Source organism: Ranitomeya variabilis, chromosome 3, assembly GCF_051348905.1.
Source record: "Ranitomeya variabilis isolate aRanVar5 chromosome 3, aRanVar5.hap1, whole genome shotgun sequence".
Taxonomy (NCBI): domain Eukaryota; kingdom Metazoa; phylum Chordata; class Amphibia; order Anura; family Dendrobatidae; genus Ranitomeya; species Ranitomeya variabilis.
In genome coordinates this window covers 237,433,290-237,452,724 of record NC_135234.1, presented here as the reverse complement: position 1 = coordinate 237,452,724, position 19,435 = coordinate 237,433,290, and the positions used below count along the sequence as shown (strand labels likewise).

The following is a 19,435-nucleotide window of genomic DNA, read 5'->3' as shown; positions in this document are numbered from 1 at the left end:
CGACCGCGCGAGGAGGGTGAGTAGAATGGGGAGGGCGCCAAGCCATGCATACAAGGGGGAGGATGCCGAGCCATGCATGCAAGGGGGAGGATGCCGAGCCATGCCTACAACAGGGGGAGCCACACATAGCAGGACAGGGATGAGGGGACAATGCATACCGGGCTTATTCTCGAGTCAATAAGCTCACCCTGTTTTCCGTGGCAAAATTAGGTGCCTAGCTTATACTCGAGTATGTACCTTCCCCCGATTTTATAGGTTGGCAGAATGAGCAAAAAACAGCATTGCACTATGCATTAATAATGAAGCATGTTAGTTTAAAGAGGTTATCCAGCACTTTGTAATTTTTTACTGTGGGCTTAAGAACTGACAGGCAGGTAGTTGCTAACCAGCTGGCACAGAATAGTCACAGGTCCCTCCTGCTGGTGATTCAGCGGCTTCTGCTGACGTTGCATCGGCAGAGCAGCGGTCACTCTTCTGCTCTGTGTTGACGGAGCGTGACTGCAAATGTCGTGCTGATGGAGAGACAGCTGTTAATCAGCATGCCGTTGGCAGTCACGCCCCATTGACAGAGTAGCCCGGGAGAAGAAGACCTGCTCTGCTGCCGTGGGGCAGCTGAATTTCTGGTAGGATCGGCCAGAAGCCATCGCCAGGTAGACTGTGTTGGCAACTAATGGCCTTTTAGTTTTTAGTCCTATAGTAAAAAAAAAAAATACCCTTTAATGGTTTAGTAGTATTTAATAAGTGAATTGAGGAAAACCTGACCTCAGGTATGCTTTCTTTGTCATGCTAACACATGTAAACCCTTGAGAAAACCAGTATAACAATGTCTTCAGTAAAACAAAAACCTGATCTAAAAATGATTATCACAGTGTTAGGCTATCGTCTGCCATTTTGTATAATTATATATATATATATATATATATATATATATATATATATATATATATATATATATATATTTTGTATAATTATAATTATTTTTCTGAATTAAAAAGTGAAGTTCTGACCTGAATTGCTAAAACCTATGTAGCTACAAAACAAATAAATCTTCTGTAGTTCAAATAAATTTTTTCTGTGAATCCTTGCGGGATGTTAGTAGGTTTAATGGAGTTTTCCCTCAATTTTACCTAGATGTTCAAATGGGCACTAAAATAATTTGTTTATAAAGTATGAATGATGGCGTATTTTTTATTTTTTAAGGGCACACTGGCCTAGTTCAGAAGAAATGTATCACCGTGGGGGAGATCGGGGATGGCAACATGGACACCACCAGATGGATGTAAGTGTTTCTGCTTCACCAGTGAATTCACTGAGTAATGTGGCCCTTGTAAGATAAAAAGATGACTACAGAATTAACTTGTGTGGCTACAGTGGAAGTACACTCATTTTTCTTTTTAGGGCCTCCTTAAAAAGAGAATCGTGTTAAAATGATCCCTTGCTATGAGAACCATTTAGATTTGGTGATATCTGGTGTATTGTGGGCTTTTTTTTTTTTTTTTTTTACATTTTCATTTTGTAAGTGTGATCTTAGATCATACATCTAATACTGTGCTTTCCTCTGGCAGGCTGAGACATAGGACAGGCCGATATGCTTTCTCCTTATTTGCTTTGTTTTCTGTTATCTATTGTAGTACAGTGGTAGCACACTTATGCAGTGATGAGGCAGTGGCCCAGCAAAGTTCAACACAAAAGTCTCTTTAATGTGTTTACTTCACAGCATTAATCTCCAACTCGTATAAACACAGCATGCGATATTCTCCGGGTCGCAGCTGGGCACATATCCTCTGGATTACAGTCAATAAACATGCCAGTCCACCTCTGACCGGTTGCCGTGGGTGACTGCACTACCGTGTTAACGCCTCTTTACTCACAGCTTTCCACAGTACATGAAATCCTTCAGTTTACAGTCACTAAACACACCACTCCTCCTTTACCGTGGGCGACTGCACGCTGTGGGTGCCAGACATCTTAGCTCCCCTGGCTGTCTGGCTCCGTTGGCCTGTGTTGCCTCACACAGGTGGATTTGCAGAGCCAACTGCTCTATACTCCTTCAAACCAGACTGACACTGGCCCTGACCTGACACGCCCAAACCCTTTACTGCAGGGATTTTAACTGGGATCTGTGGCTTTCAGCCACATGGAAAACCCGGGACTGGAGTGAAACGGACTGCATGACTACCGTCCTGCAGTCTGTTTCCAAACACACAAACCCCAGAGCAGGTTTTCTCAAATCTGTCTTGGACACTAACATGCCCAAGACTAACACTTAGGCCGGTGTCACACTTGAGAGTGCAATGCGAGAAACTTGCGCATCAATACCCTGCACTGCCGCCGTGTTAAAAATACTTATTTTGCATATTTAATTATTCAGGACTCTTTACCAGATGCGATACTCTAAAGAAAATATCATGATATTTCTTATAAAAAATGTAGTGGTTTATTGGATTGTCCACCAAAAAGCATCATTGCAGCAAAATCTAAAATAGGTGAAATACGGTAGTTACAAAGAGATTGTCCATTTATCCATATCAAAGTTTGTTCCCTATCTTTTCTGAGATTCTGAATGGTAAATGGCATCTATCTCTGTCATTAGCGTCTCTGGAAGCAACATGTGGTGATTAACTTGCATACCAGCTGTCCATCCCGTCTGAAGTCTGTGTGCAATGTGTGAAGTCCGCAGAGAGAGAAGAAGAACCTTCCCCCCCCCCCCCCTTCTTCCTGTGGCCATGTTATCTATACGTCCCCCAGAGTGCATGGTCTCTATGTATGGGGTTGACATTTACTATGAGTCAGAAATAACATATAGTGCCTTGCAAAAGTATTCGTCCCCCTGGAACTTTTCAACCTTTTCCCACATACCATGCTTCAAACATAAAGATACTAGTGATGAACGAATATACTCGTTGCTCGGGTTTTCCCGAGCACGCTCTGGTGATCCCTGAGTATTTATTAGTGTTCGGAGATTAAGTTTTCATCGCAGCAGCTGAATGATTTACAGCTATTAGCCTGCTTGATTACATGTGGGGATTACCTAGCAACCAAGCAACCCCCATGTGTACTCAGCTTGGCTAGTAGCTGTAAATCATTCAGCTGTGGTGATGAAAACTTAAACTCCGAACACTAACAAATACTCGGAGATCACCCGAGCGTGCTCGGGAAAACCCGAGCAACGAGTATATTCGCTTATCACTAAAAGATACCAAATGTGAATTGAAGTTGAACGAAATTTATTGGTTATTTTAAATTTTTTGGGAAATTCAAAAACTGAAAAGTGGGGCATGCAATATTATTCGGCCCCTTTACTTTCAGTGCTGCAAACTCACTCCAGAAGTTCATTGTGGATCTCTGAATGATCCAATGTTGTCCTAAATGCCTAATGATGATAAATATAATCCACCTGTGTGTAATCAATATTAAAAACACAGATGCACCAAAAAATCACCAATAAAATATACCGTATATAAAATTAATAAAAGTAGGTATAAAAATACAGTTGCAGTAATTGGTGCTCTGTGAAGAAAGTGGAAACCACTATGCAAGATTAAACAAACCCAACCAATATATGGATAGACAGAAAAGCACCAAGCAGATAGTAGGTATAAAAATGCCTTTATTAAATAATATTGGCAAGATTAAAACAAAACATTTGTGCGCACAACAGGACTAAAGAGCAACACATAGTTGTTCAATGAATTGAATAGTAATGACCAACCCAATTTATATATAAGAGAGGAATTCCCTCAAGTGAAAAGTTAAAAATAGTGTGCAATGTATGAACAAAGATTGAAATAATTCATAAAAGAAGTGTATCAAAATCCAAGATAAAATTCCTCATAACAGTGCAAATGTGCAACACTGCAATTAGTATTCCATGACACAGCAAAATATGCAATACTAGCAAAAGTGCAGTGTCATGGAATACTAATTGCAGTGTTGCACATTTGCACTTTGCACTGTTATGAGGAATTTTATCTTGGAATTTGATACACTTCTTTTATGAATTATTTCAATTTACACTTGTTTGTTCATACATTGCACACTATTTTTAACTTTTCACTTGAAGGAATTACTCTCTTATATATAAATTGGGTTGGCCATTACTATTCAATTCATTGAACAACTATGCCAATAATATTTAATAAAGACATTTTTATATCTACTATCTGCTTGGTGCTTTTCTGTCTATCTATATATTGGTTGGGTTTGTTTCTTCTGTGTGTAATCAAGTCTCCGATAAATGCTCTGTGATAGTCTCAGGGTTCTGTTTGAAGCACAGAGAGCATCATGAAGACCAAGGAACACAACAGGCAGGTCCGTGATATTGTTGTGGAGAAGTTAAAAGCCGGATTTGGATACAAAATGACTTCCAAAACTTTAGACATCCCAAGGAGCACTGTGCAAGCGATCATATTGAAATGGAATGAGTATCATACCACTGTAAATCTACCAAGACCCGGCCGTCCCTCTAAAATTTCATCTCAAACAAGGAGAAGACTGATCAGAGATGCAGCCAAGAGGCCCATGGTCACTCTGGATGAATTGCAGAGATCTACAGCTGAGGTGGGACAGTCTGTCCATAGGACAACAATCAGTCATACACTGCACAAATCTGGCCTTTATAGAAGAGTGGCAAGAAGAAAGCCATTTCTCAAAGATATCTATAAAAAGTGTTGCTTTAAAGTTTGCAGCAAGCCACCTGGGAGACACACCAAACATGTGGAACCAGGTGCTCTGGTCAGATGAAACCAAAATCGTACTTTTTGGCAACAATGCCAAATGATATGTTTGGCGTAAAGGCAACACAGCTCATCACCCTGAACACACCATCCCCACCGTCAAACGTGGTGGCAGCATCAGCAGGGACAGGGAAGATGGTTAAAATTGATGGAAAGATGGATGGAGCCAAATACAGGACCATTCTTGAAGAAAACCTGTTGGAGTCTGCAAAAGACCTGAGACTGGGACGGAGATTTGTCTTCCAACAAGACAATGATCCCAAAAATAAAGCAAAATCTACAATGGAATGGTTCACAAATAAACGTATCCAGGTGTTAGAATGGCCAAGTCAAAGTCCAGACCTCAATCCAATTGAGAATCTGTGGAAAGAGCTGAAAACTGCTGTTCACAAACGATCTCCATCAAACCTCACTGAGCTCGAGCTGTTTGCCAAGGAAGAATGGGCAAGAATTTCAGTTTCTTGATGTACAAAACTGATAGAGACATACCCCAAGCGACTTGCAGCTGTAATCGCAGCAAAAGGTGGCGCAACAAAGTATTAAGTTAAAGGGGCCAAATAATATTGCACGCCCCACTTTTCAGTTTTTGAATTTCCACAAAAATTTACAATAACCAATAAATTTCGTTCAACTTCACAATTGTGTTCCACTTGTTGATTCTTCACCAAAAATTTACATTTGGTATCTTTATGTTTGAAGCATGATATGTGGGAAAAGGTTGAAAAGTTCCAGGGGCCGAATACTTTCGCAAGGCACTGTAGTGTCAGTGAAAGGCAATGTGCTCAGTACAGAATTGAGAGGAAGAATAAGTCAATAATTAATATTTAACACGCCGGCACTCGGAACCGGAGTTTTCAGCTGCATGTATTTCTATGCAGCTGCACACTCCGATCCCGAGTGCCGGCGGCAGTGCCGGGTATTGATGCGAGAGACTCGCGTGAGTTTCTCACAATGCACTCACAAGTGTGACACCGGCCTTATTTTTAGTCTGCATTGCAATCAAAGCTATGCCTTTGACTGCAATGCACTCCCATGGCCTCTGTGCACATCCTGAGGAGAACACACAGCGACCCCTACCTGTGACATTGGTCACTGTTCACAATTGCAATCATAGCTACGCCTGTGACTGCAATGCACCCCTATGGCCTCAATACGCCTCCGTGACAGCGACCCCTAGAGGTAACACCGGTCACTGCCTCACACATCCCCCCCCCCCCCCCCCCCCCCTCTGTTCAAACCTGCGGGGCTCAACACTCGTCACCCCACATGGGCGCGTGACAGGGCATCCGCATGGCCCTGTGACATCCCCGCCCGACACGTCACTAAGCAACCAAAGTAGGGGACCGGAACAATCGGTTGACGCAAGCATCCCTCCCTTTTGTGTTTCTCCTTTGTGTTTCTCCTCCATACTTCGTTATGGGACCACCCCGTTGTCCGTTGCAGACGACACGCCCAGTTTCCTGATTAACCATAGATTTAGGCTAGTTTTGGATGGTCTCGATCTTGTTTATTTTTGGTTCACTAACCCCGCAGCTCATCCTGTCACCTACGGTAAGTACCTGCCTTTGGGCCCTTGGTTTCCTTTGTACCCTTACCCGTGCCTCGGTCACTGTCATGCTGAAATGCCACGGTCTGCCCCGGCAACTCCGCGCATACATCCGTATTACGTCAGACCCGAACCTGAGCCTCCTGATAATAAATAATCTTTATTTTTTTATAGCGCTAACATATTCCGCAGCGCTTTACAGTTTTGCACACATTATCATCCCTGTCCCCGTTGGGGCTCGCAATCTAATTCCCTATCAGTATGTCTGCTGACTAGCGAGAGCTCTCTCCATTTTACCCTGACCCCCACCACCACCTCCACATCCACATCCTTGGCCGATGCCAGGGGGTTCCTTGTGGGTACGACCCTAGTCTCCTCCGTGGCCACACACACTATCGGTTCCTCCAGGCTTTCTTTCTATTCGTGTGTTTCTTCTACCTGCTTTTCTGCATGGGAGTCTGGAACTGAGCTGTCCCGAACTTACCACGGGACATTTCGAGCTCAAGGATCAGTGGGGTTTGCACGACCTCTCCTGCCACAACCTCTAGGGGAAACCTGTCGGAGTTACACTCTGTCCCTAGGTTGTCGACCCCTATGGCAGGTATCCCTGACTTGGGATCAGGGCTGTGGAGTCTGTAAGCAACAGTTGCGACTCCGACTCCTGGATTTTATCAGGTTCCGACTCCTTCATAAATGGCCAATTCGTAACAATAAATTTACTGTTGTAAAATATTAACATCGTGCTTATTCAGTTTCTCACCATCATATAAGTAATCAGACCACTTAAAGCAAAAACTATATTTATTAGAATACAATTAGAATATATCAAATAACTTTTATAAACTTTTCTAAACTCTTGTAAGTAAATATGCAATAAACACTGTTATGCAGTTAATAAGAAGAAATCTGTAGATTTGTCTTCAGAAAAAGTATTGCCTCTGTCAGATCCTCCTTCATGGATGCCCTCAAATCTGATCTAATTATTTTGAGAGCAGAGAACAACCTCTCTACACTAACTTGGGTTGGTGGCAAAGCAGTAACCACTCGGGCAACATCTCTGACAATGTCAGGATACAGAGGAATCGCTTGTTGCACTGTTATTTTTGATGAAAGGTCAAATTTCTCAATTTCTTTTAGTGCACATGAAAAATTCTGCTGAAATGTACTGGCTGTGTTCTTTGATGGGGATGACTCTTCTATGCGGGAACGCTTTGCACGGTCCTTGCGATCAAAATATTTTTCGAAATTAAATTCTTCATCAGTTGATGAGGGTGAAGATGTGGCAGGACGACCAAATTCTTCTTGTTCCTCCTGACTGTTCTGCAACCCTTTCAGCCTTACTGCTATTTCAAAAGAGCTTCTTTTCCTTTAGTTAGCTGTTGATCATCTAGAAGAATCCGATGCATTGGGTCTACATAAACAGCTGCCAAAAGAATGTTATTTTGTAATAGTAGCTCCTCTCTCCGTTTCATTGATGTAGCAATGCCACTTGCAATTAACCCTCCTCTTTGGGACAGGCGAAACATCAGGTTCTTCCACTCCTTTAAGAAAATACCTGGAGTTAAGTCCTCTGCTTGTAATTTTTTTTAGTCACTGTAAATGGGTGCTCTAGCAATTTTTCCAGCTCAGTCACCTGATTCCACTGACTTTCATTTAGCGTCAGTTGAGGGTTAGCCATGTCTACAAGAAAGGTTTTCAGTTCAACCAAGCGCTGAATCATTAAGTAAGTACTGCCCCACCGTGTGGCTTGATTAATAATTGCCCCTTTTCCAGCACGTCTCTTCAAAATTGAGTCAACTTTAGGGGTTCTGGCAACAGTAGCCAATTTTCTCACCTTGCCAATCAGTGCAGCAGCATGTCCTTCTTGCAGACTGTCTCTTATAGCCAGCTGTAGCGTATGCACAACACAGCGCATGTGATGAATGAAAGAACGTATTGACACAGTTTCAACAAGATCATCTATACTATCATGTTGCTGTTCATCTGAAACAACTTCAGTTTGCTCCTCAGTTACAATACTGTGTTCCTCTATTTAAAACATTTCTGTGTCTGTGGACGCAGAATGTTCTTCTAGCTGCTGGTCACCATCATTACTCTCATTCATTAGCTTAATAGTACTTATCATATTTGAAGCATTGTCGGTTACGACAGAACTTTTTTAAGTTCATAGTCTTGCAGAACCTTTTCCACCAAGACCTGGAGAAACTCACTGGTGTGATGAGCTTTGGTGTCTTTTACTGCCAATGTCTTGGTAACTATTTCATTTTTGTCACAAACAAATCGGACATTGATGGCAAAATAGTTCACTCTGACGTGTGCAGGCATCCATTTTAAGAAACAGAAAGCGTCCCTTGAGAGTTTTTTTAAGTTCTTCCTTTTGTTTAAATGCTTCTTCGATTACTAATTTTCTAATACTCTCTCTCTCTCTCTCCAGAGAAACACCAAGCTTGCGGGCCATTTCCCCATTCAGACACACAAAAGCTGGTCGTGAAAATAATGAAATAGGCACACTATCCTTTATAACAAGCTCTATGATCTGTTTTTTTAAATGTATCTACTGTCATTGTCACAGTAACTGTCACTGACAAAATATCTTGCAACTGATGGCTGCAAAGTTCTCTGCTCCTTTGTTTGGCTGGAAGAGCTGGGCACTGGTTCATTGGTTTGGATGCAGTCTTTCTCATCCACTGCTTTCAGTACTTCTGGATGAAAGCGCTGTAAATGTCACTTTAGATTAGAAGCTCTGCTAGGAGCATTTTTATCTTTGCCTGAATATGCACTGATCTTGGCTTCACAGCATTTGTTTTCGTCTGGATCATTTGTCATACACTGACAGACATAATGTTTTCCATCTTGAGTGATGGTGAAATGTTCAAATACAGCTGATTTAATGTGACGCTTCTTTGACATTCTCAGGTTTTTAATTCTGCATTCACAATCCAAATGACAATTGTTTTTCCTAAAAACAATTATATAAAATTATTGCCAGGTCGTACAACTGATATAGTGGTCAGTAATACTGTTATTCCTCATGTACTCACAGTTAACTGATGCAAAGTTTGTTGAAAGGATAATACTTCTTAGTCTTCCTCTTCTGAGTAGCAGCTGTGAGATGCTTGGAAGACGCACACCTAGTAAACATCTAGTCTAGAGGAGGAGCTTTACTACTAAGAATTTGCAACCCATTTTCACTAAGGCCATGTGCACACGTTCAGTATTTTTCGCGTTTTTTTCGTGTTTTTCGCTATAAAAACGCGAAAAAAAACGCTAACATATGCCTCCCATTATTTTCAGTGTATTCCGCATTTTTTGTGCAAATGTAGCCTTTTTTTCCGCGAAAAAATCGCATCGCAGAAAAAAAAGCAACATGTTCATTAAAATGCGGAATTGCAGGGGATTCCACACACCTAGGAATGCATTGATCTGCTTATTTCCCGCACGGGGCTATGCCCACCATGCGGGAAGTAAGCAGATTATATGCGGTTGGTACCCAGGGTGGAGGAGAGGAGACTCTCCTCCACGGACTGGGCACCATATAATTGGTCCAAAAAAAAGAATTAAAATAAAAAATAGTCCTATACTCACCTTCGATGTCTTCCCGCCTCTCCGCTGCATGCTGCCGCTTCGGTTTCTATAGCTGGTGTGCGGTGAAGGACCTGCGATGACGTCACGGTCTTGTGATTGGTCGAGACCGGTCATGTGACCGCTCACGTGACCGCGATGTCATGGAAGGTCCTGAACCACACCGGCATCTATAGGAACCGACGCCTGCAGGTGAGTATAACCATTTTTTTAATTTTTTTAATTATTTTTAAACATTCTATCTTTTACTATAGATGTTGCATAGGCTGCATCTATAGTAAAAAGTTGGTCACACTTGTCAAACGCTATGTTTGACAAGTGTGACCAACCTGTCAGTCAGTTTTCCAAGCGATGCTACAGATCGCTTGGAAAACTTTAGCATTCTGCAAGCTAATTACGCTTGCAGAATGCTAAAAAAAAAACGCGAAAAAAACAGAAAAAAAAATGCGGATTTCTTACAGAAAAGTTCCGGTTTTCTTCAGGAAATTTCTGCAAGAAATCCGGACGTGTGCACATACCCTTAGGCCATGTGCACACGTTCAGGATTTTTCACGTTTTTTTCGCGTTTTTTCGCTATAAAAACGCGAAAAAAACGCTAACCTATGCCACCTATTATTTACAGTGTATTCCGCATTTTTTGTGCAAATGTTGCGATTTTTTCCGCGAAACAATCGCATCGCGGAAAAAAAAAGCAACATGTTCATTAAAAATGCGGAATTGCGGGGATTCCGCACACCTAGGAGTGCATTGATCTGCTTACTTCCCGCACGGGGCTGTGCACACCATGCGGGAAGTAAGCAGATTATGTGCGGTTGGTACCCAGGGAGGAGGAGAGGAGACTCTCCTCCACGGACTGGGCACCATATAATTGGTAAAAAAAAAAAAAGAATTAAAATAAAAAATAGTCATATACTCACCTTCGATGTCCCCGGAGTGTTCCCGCCTGTCACCGCTGCATGCTGCCGCTTCTGTTTCTATAGATGGTGTGGTTCAGGACCTGCGATGACGTCACTGTCTTGTGATTGGTCGCGTGACCGCTCATGTGACCGCTCGCGACCAATCACAAGCCGTGACGTCACCGAAGGTCCTGAACCACACCGGCATCTATAGGAACGGAGGCTGCAGAGGGTGAGTATAACCATTTTTTTTTTATTATTATTATTTTTAAACATTATAACTTTTACTATAGATGCTGCATAAGCAGCATCTATAGTAAAAAGTTGGTCACACTTGTCAAACAGTATGTATGACAAGTGTGACCAACCTGTCAGTCAGTTTTCCAAGCGATGCTACAGATCGCTTGGAAAACTTTAGCATTCTGCAAGCTAATTACGCTTGCAGAATGCTAAAAAAAAACCGCAAAAAAAAATGCGGATTTCTTGCAGAAAATTTCCGGTTTTCTTCAGGAAATTTCTGCAAGAAATCCGGACGTGTGCACATACCCTTACAGTTTCATACATTGTACGTAGGGGGTTTGGGGCAGCATGAGGTTACACAAGTAAAAGATTAGATAAGGGCAGTGAGTGGAGAACAGTGACACACAAGAAGAAATGACTCTATCTCCAGCAGAACTGCTTATCACTGTTGTTCATACATAGTTTGATAGAACATATATATTTGAGTAACAGTTATAAAATTCATATGAAAGTTCAATTATGAAATATTAATACATTTTTTTTAAAGCTGGAGTCGGTACATTTCTACCGACTTTGACTCCAACCAAAACTAACTCCGACTCCACAGCCCTGCTTGGGATCTTCGGGTTCTACGCCCAGAACAACATTTAACTGGGGAGGGTTGACCCTGGTCTCCCGCAGGGACCAGAACAGGGGCAAGTCTTTCCCCAAAACAGTCCGATATGGAATGGTCTTCACCACTCCCACCACTTGTTTAAAGTCCCCACATGGTGTGGAAAAATTAACCTCTGCAATCGGGTACTCCCGGATTTCCACATGGATACCCATCACCTCCACTTTCGGTCCCTTGGGGTTGTCCCTGGCCACCACGGACCAAAGTCACTACCCTCTCTGAGTCCAGGAGACCCTCCATTTGGCACCCGTTCATGAGTACCTGGCACAGATGAGCTTCGCTGTCAGCAGTGCCTGTAGTGGCGGTACAGACTGGCTGTACATACATAGACACCCGGCAAGCATTCCTGCAGTCCACGGGCTCAAATATCAGGGGGCAGTTGACAGCCACATGTCCAGGCCCTTGACACTGCCAACACTTAATAACTGCAGCAAGACTAGACCTTAGGGCCACTTTAGGAGAAACGGGAGTTTAATCACCCTCTCTACCGGGTTACCCCCTCATCACGGACTTGGTCCTGGTTAGCCCCACCAATGGATTGTGGACTTTTCCCATGCTCCGACACAAAGCCCTGATTGGCTGTATACTGCTCAATCCATATTATCATATTATCAGCTTGTCCAGGGTGCCCAGGTCCGCTTGCCCTACCCGATGCTGCATGGCAGCCGGCCGAGCACTCACCAGCCGGTCGACCAGGACCCTCTCTACCATCTGGGCCGGTGTTAAAGTCTCAGGCTGGAGCCATTCCTCCACCAACTGCAATGTCATTCGCCTGAGGTCTTGCGGGACAAGACGCTACAAAGGACCACTGATCGCCCCTTGCCTTAGGGGTCTCTTCTTTACACCGCTATTCGCCACCACCTTAGGGGTCTCTTCTTTACACTGCTGATACTCCGGTTGCCGCCTGTGCAGTGCCTCTTGCTGCTGTCACTGCAACTGCCGCCCGTCTTGCTGCTGTCACTGCAACTGCCGCCCGTCTTGCTGCTGTCACTGCAACTGCCGCGCGTCTTGCTGCTGTCACTGCAACTGCCGCGCGTCTTGCTGCTGTCACTGCGACGTGCGCATCTTGCTGCTGGTCCAGTAGCTGCTGCTGTTGGAATGGCAGTGCGTCTTGCTCCTGCTAATGCTGAATGAAGACCAACTGCTTTAAAAGCTCCTCCATTTTTTCCAGCAGGCTTGAGCTGTACCAATGCTGGCTTCCTCACGGATATGCAGCACGTTTTGGGGTATTCCTCAGTTCACACTGCCCACACTCTCCACCATATGTAGTGCAGCAGTAGCACACTTATGCAGTGATGGGCAGTGACCAAGCAAAGTTCTAAACAAAAGTCTCTTTAATGCTGTGAAGTAAACACATTAATCTCCAACTCATATAAACACAGCGCACGATATCCTCTGGATCACATCCGGACACATATCCCCTGGATTACAGTCACTAAACACGCCAGTCCACCTTTGACCTCTTACCGTGGGTAACTGCACTACCATGTTAATGTCTCTTTACTCACAGCTTTCCACAGTACACAAAATCCTTCAGTTTACAGTCCCTAAACACACCAGTCCTCCTCTGACTAGTTACCGTGGCCGACTGCACCGCTGTGCACGCTGTGGGTGCCAGGCATCTCGGCTCCCCAGGCTGTTTAGCGCCACTGGCCTGTGTTGCCTCACGCAGGTGGAATTGCAGAAACGACTGCTCTATACTCCTCCAAACCAGACTGACACTGGCCCTGACGTGACACACCTAAATTCTTTACTGCAGGAATTTTAACTGGGATCTGTGGCCTTCAGCCAAATGGGAAAACCTGGGCTTGGAATGAAACGGACTGCACGACTACCATCCTGCAGTGTGTTTCCAAACACAAAAACCCCAGAGCAGGTTTTCCCAACTCTGCATTGGACACTAACATGCCCAAGACTAACACTTATTTTTAGTCTGCATTGCAATCACAGCACCTCCGTGCACATCCTTGGGAGAACACACAGGGACCCCTACAGGTAACATCGGTCACTGCCTCACACTATATTTGCACATATTGATCCTGTGTGGACTCAAAGGGTTATTCCCACAATATCAATCATAGCTCAGTGGCTGAAAGGGAATGTGTCATCAAAAAGAAAATGTAAAACATTTCTCCTCATGAACATCTGTGCCTCCCTCTTCTAATGCATCCCATTATTTGCCTTTGTAGCAGCTGCCTGACATTCCTATATAATAACTGTACATATGAGAAAATTATTACCAAAACCCACAATTCCACTCAATACTATCAAAGGCTTTAAGTGACATCAACTAAGAAGACTGTCCTAGTTCTCGTGGCGTTTGAAATTGGCTGTAGACTCATGTAGAGTTGTCTCAAGTTTATTGATGTGGATTTGTTTGGCATGAAGCCTGTCTGGTCTTCATGTATTACACTCGTAATTACTCGTGGCAGCCTGTTAGCTAGAGCTTTTGCTAATAATTTAATGTCAGTAGAAAGGAGGGATAGCAAAATCATAGAATCCTAGAATGGTAGAATTGGAAGGGATCTCTTGGGTCAATGTAGGATTCACTAAATCATCCCAGACAGATGTCTGTCCAGCCTCTGTTTGAAGACGTCCATTTTAGGAGAACTCGCCACCTCTCTTGGCAGCCTGTTCCACTCGTTGATCACCCCCACTGTCAAAAGTTTTTTTGACTATCTAATGTCTCCTTCCATTCAGTTTCATCTAATAGTTTCTAGTCTTTGCTTGTGCAAATGAAAATTAAAGCTGATCCCTCTACAATGTGATAGCCCTTGAGGCATTTATAGACTGCTATTAAGCCTCCTCTCAGTCTTCTCTTTTGCAAGGTCAACATTCCCAAATCCTCTAACCGTTCCTCTTGGGACATTGTCTGCAGACCGGTCACCATTATGCTTGCTCTTCTGTGAACGTGCTTAAGTTTGTTCAGATCTTTTTTTTTTTTTTTTTTTAAATGTGGTGCCCAGAACTTGCCCAGATGAAGGATTCTGCATTTCTCCATTTAAAAAAAATTCTGTTAGTTGCTCCCCATAGTAGCCAGCGCTCTCACCTTATATCTACTATATAATTGTCTAAGAGTCACTTCCGTCTGTCTGTCCCGGAAATCCCACGTCGCTGATTGGCCAATCAGCAACGGGCACAGTCCAGCCGAGAATTAGTCCCTCCCTACTCCCCAGCCGTCAGTGCCCGCTCCATACTCCCCTCCAGTCAGCGCTCACACAAGGTTACTGCCAGCGTTAACGGACCGCGTTATGCTGCGGTGTAACGCATTCAGTTAACTCGTTAACGCTGCTATTAACCCTGTGTGACCAACTTTTTACTATTGATGCTGCCTATGCAGCATCAATAGTAAAAAGATCTAATGTTAAAAATAATAAAAAAAAAATAAGAAATAGTTATATACTCACCGTTCGTCGGCCCCCCCGGATCAGGAACAGGCCTTTCCCGCTCCTGGCGACGCTGCATTGCGATCTCGCGAGATGATGACGTAGCGGTCTCGCGAGACCGCTACGTCATCATCTCGCGAGACTGCAATGCACTCTTGGGACCGGAGCGCGCGAGGAGCATCGGTAAAGGCCTCGCTTGGATCCGGGGGGCCAACGGAGGGTGAGTATAGAACTATTTTTTATTTTAATTCTTTCTTTTTTTAACAGGTATATGATGCCCACATTGCTATATACTACGTGGGCTGTGCAATATACTACGTGGGCTGTGCAATATACAGTTATATGAAAAAGTTTGGGCACCCCTATTAATCTTAAGCTTAATCTAATATATAAAGCTGAATGTGTGTATGTCCGGGATTGGCATCTGAACCGTCGCAGCTACAGCCACAAAATTTTGCACAGTCACATGTCTGGACCCCGAGAGCGTCATAAGCTATGTTGTGAGGTGAAATTTGAACCCCGCGCTTTCCAATTCACCAAACAATTTTGCCCCTATCTACATAATGGGGAAAAAATGAAAGGAAAAGTGTTGGAGGCGTCGCAGCTACAGGCACAACATTTTGCACAGTCACACGTCTGGACCCCGAGAGCGTCAAAGCTATGTTGTGAGGTGAAATTTTAACCCCGCGCTTTCCAATTCACCAAACAATTTTTCCCCTATCTACATAATGGGGAAAAAATGAAAGGAAAAGTGTTGGAGGCAAATTAACAGCTGCCAGATGTGAACAAGGGGGACTTAAAGAATGAGAGCGATGGTTCCAAAGAGTATATACTGTACAGTTGCTAAGGTGGGGCCCCGACATGGGATAATCACCACACCACCACGGGGATATGAACACACACACAAAATGCGCCACACACTACCACGTGCTCGAACACATATACCACCCTCAGCGCACATTTCACCACACATACACCAACCTCGCCACATAAAAGTCGAAACACAAGTCGCCGCTCAAAACTCGCCACGCGCAAAACTCTCCACATGCAAAACTCGCCGCACGTGCAAAACTCACCTCATGGAAAACTCGCCACACGCAAAACTTGCACACGCGGAAAAATTGCCACATGCACAAAAGTTGCAACACATGCAAAAGTTGCCTCACACAAAACTTGCACATACTCAAAAGGCACCACACATAAAACTCGCCACGCGCAAAACTCGCCATGCGCAAAACTTGCTGCACACAACTTGCTACACTAACCTGTCACATGCAACTCGACACACAAAAAGTTGCTACACGCATGTCGCCACACAAAACTCATCTCACAAAAGTCACTACATGCATGTTGCCACATGCAACTCAACACACACAACTTGACACACGAAACTTGCCCTAAAACACACACAAGTCTGGTATTATCCTTCAAAAATAAAAATCTGATTAATAAGCATACAAACTACAAGAGCAACAAATGTACCATATAGGAATCCGGCAGCTGTCAGTCACATGACCAGTCTATTATGTGTATGTGTGAGCTAATATATACTGCTGATTTATCAGGCTGCCAATTTAGCTTACAAATACTGAGGTAAAAATACTGACCAAATAACGTGTGAACGAGGTCTAATACAGGAGGAGATGACATACAGATATATACTATATACAGGAGGAGATGACACACAGGTATATACTATTTACAGGGGAGATGACACACAGGTATATACTATTTACAGGGGAGATGACACACAGGTATATACTATTTACAGGGGAGATGACACACAGGTATATACTATATACAGGAGGAGATGACACACAGATATATACTATATACAGGAGAGGTGACACACAGGTATATACTATATAGAGGAGGAGATGACATACAGGTACATACTACATACAGGAGGAGATGACACACAGGTATATACTATATACAGGAGCAGATTACCTACAGGTATATAGTATATACAGGAGGAGATGGCATACAGGTATATGCTATGTATAGGAGGAGATGACATACAGGTATATACTATAAACAGGAGGAGATGACACAGATATATACTATATATAGGTGAGATGACACAGGTATATACTATATACAGGAGGAGATTACATACAGGTATATACTATATATAGGAGGAGATGACATACAGGTATATATTATATACAGGGGAGATGACACACAGCAGGTATATACTATATACAGGGGAGATGACATACAGGTATATACTATATACAGGAGATGACATAGAGGTGTATACTATATATAAGGGAGATGACAAACATGTATATACTGAGGTGAAAATGAGAGGTGTGAGGTGAAAATGAAAAGGTGTGAGTGCAAAATGAGGAGTGAGGGAAAATAGTGGAGTGATCGGAAAATGACAGATGTGAGGTCGAAATGACAAGTGTTAGGGGGGAATGAGAGGAGTGAGGGGGAAAATGAGAGGTGTGAGGGAGAAAATGAGAGATGTGAGGGGGAAAATTAAAGATGTGATGGGGAAAATGAGAGGCGTGATGGGAAAATAAGAGAAGTGAGGTGCTATAACTAACCACAGATATTTACTATGCCCAGGCAACGACGGGCTCTTCAGCTAGTGTTTTATAAAAAGTGTTTTGGTTTTTTTTTGCAACAGCTATTTCAATTTCAAATATCTAATAACTGTTGGACACAGTAATGTTTCTGCCTTGAAATGAGGTTTATTGTACTAACAGAAAATGTGCAATCTGCATTCAAACAAAATTTGACAGGTGCATAAGTATGGGCACCCTTATTTTCTTGTTTTAAATACTCCTACCTACTTTTTACTGACTTACTAAAGCACTTTTTTTGGTTTTGTAACCTCATTGAGCTTTGAACTTCATAGCTAGGTGTATGCAATCATGAGAAAAGCTACAAAGTGGCCACTTGCAAGTTGTTCTCCTGTTTGAATCTCCTCTGAAGTGGCATCATGGGCTCCTCAAAACAACTGTCAAATGATCTGAAAACAAAGATTATTCAACATAGTTGTTCAAGGGAAGGATACAAAAAGCTGTCCCAGAGATTTAACCTGTCAATTTCCACTGTGAGGAACATAGTAAGGAAATGGAAGAACACAGGTACAGTTCTTGTTAAGGCCAGAAGTGGCAGGCCAAGAAAAACATCAGAAAGGCAGAGAAGAAGAATGGTGAGATCAGTCAAGGACAATCCTCAGACCACCTCCAGAGAGCTGCAGCATCAACTTGCTGCAGATGGTGTCACTGTGCATCGGTCAACTATACAACGCACTTTGCACAAGGAGAAGCTGTATGGGAGAGTGATACGAAAGAAGCCGTTTCTGCAAGCACGCCACAAACAGAGTCGGCTGAGGTATGCAAAAGCTCATTTGGAGAAGCCAATTTCTTTTTGGAAGAAGGTCCTGTGGACTGATGAAACCAAGATTGAGTTGTTTGGTCATACAAAAAGGTGTTATGCATGACGGCAAAAAAACACAGCATTCCAAGAAAAACACTTGCTACCCACAGTAAAATTTGGTGGAGGTTCCATCATGCTTTGGGGCTGTGTGGCCAATGCCGGCACAGGGAATCTTGTTAAAGTTGAGGGACACATGGATTCCTCTCAGTATCAGCAGATTCTTGACAATAATGTTCATGATTCAGTGACAAAGTTGACGTTACGCAGGGGATGGATCTTTCAGCAAGACAATGATCCAAAACACCGCTCCAAATCTACTCCGGCATTCATGCAGAGGAACAATTACACTTTTCTGGAATGGCCATCCCAGTCCCCAGATCTGAATATCATTGAACATCTGTGGGATCATTTGAAGAGGGCTGTCCATGCTCGGCGACCATCAAACTTAACTGAACTGGAATTGTTTTGTAAAGAGGAATGGTCAAAAATACCTTCATCCAGGATCCAGGAACTAATTAAAAGCTACAGGAAGCGACTAGAGGCTGTTATTTTTGCAAAAGGAGGATCTACTAAATATTAATGTCACTTTTCTGGTGAGGTGCCCATACTTATGCACCTGTCAAATTTTGTTTGAATGCAGATTGCACATTTTCTGTTAGTACAATAAACCTCATTTCAAGGCAGAAACATTACTGTGTCCAACAGTTATTAGATATATGAAACTGAAATGACTGTTGCAAAAATTTTTTTTTTTTTATAAAGCATTAAGCTTAAGATTAATAGGGGTGCCCAAACTTTTACATATAACTGTACTACGTGGGCTGTGCAATGTACTACGTGGGCTGTGCAATGTACTACGTGGGCTGTGCAATGCACTACGTGGGCTGTGCAATGTACTACGTGGGCTGTGCAATGTACTACGTGGGCTGTGCAATGTACTACGTTGGCTGTGCAATGTACTACGTGGGCTGTGCAATATA

The 19,435-nt window shown here is 43.1% G+C and overlaps 1 protein-coding gene across 3 annotated transcripts in view; it reads left to right on the top strand.

The window, feature by feature from the left end:
* The window catches only part of LOC143815729 (uncharacterized), a 113,466-nt gene that overhangs the window by 32,073 nt on the left and 61,958 nt on the right, over positions 1–19,435 (top strand). For all 3 annotated transcript variants that reach the window (XM_077295300.1, XM_077295298.1, XM_077295299.1), the window contains one exon: positions 1,201–1,279. In XM_077295300.1, the coding sequence (XP_077151415.1) occupies positions 1,226–1,279 (54 nt within the window). In that variant the 5' untranslated portion in view covers positions 1,201–1,225. The remainder of the gene's footprint in view (positions 1–1,200; positions 1,280–19,435) is intronic.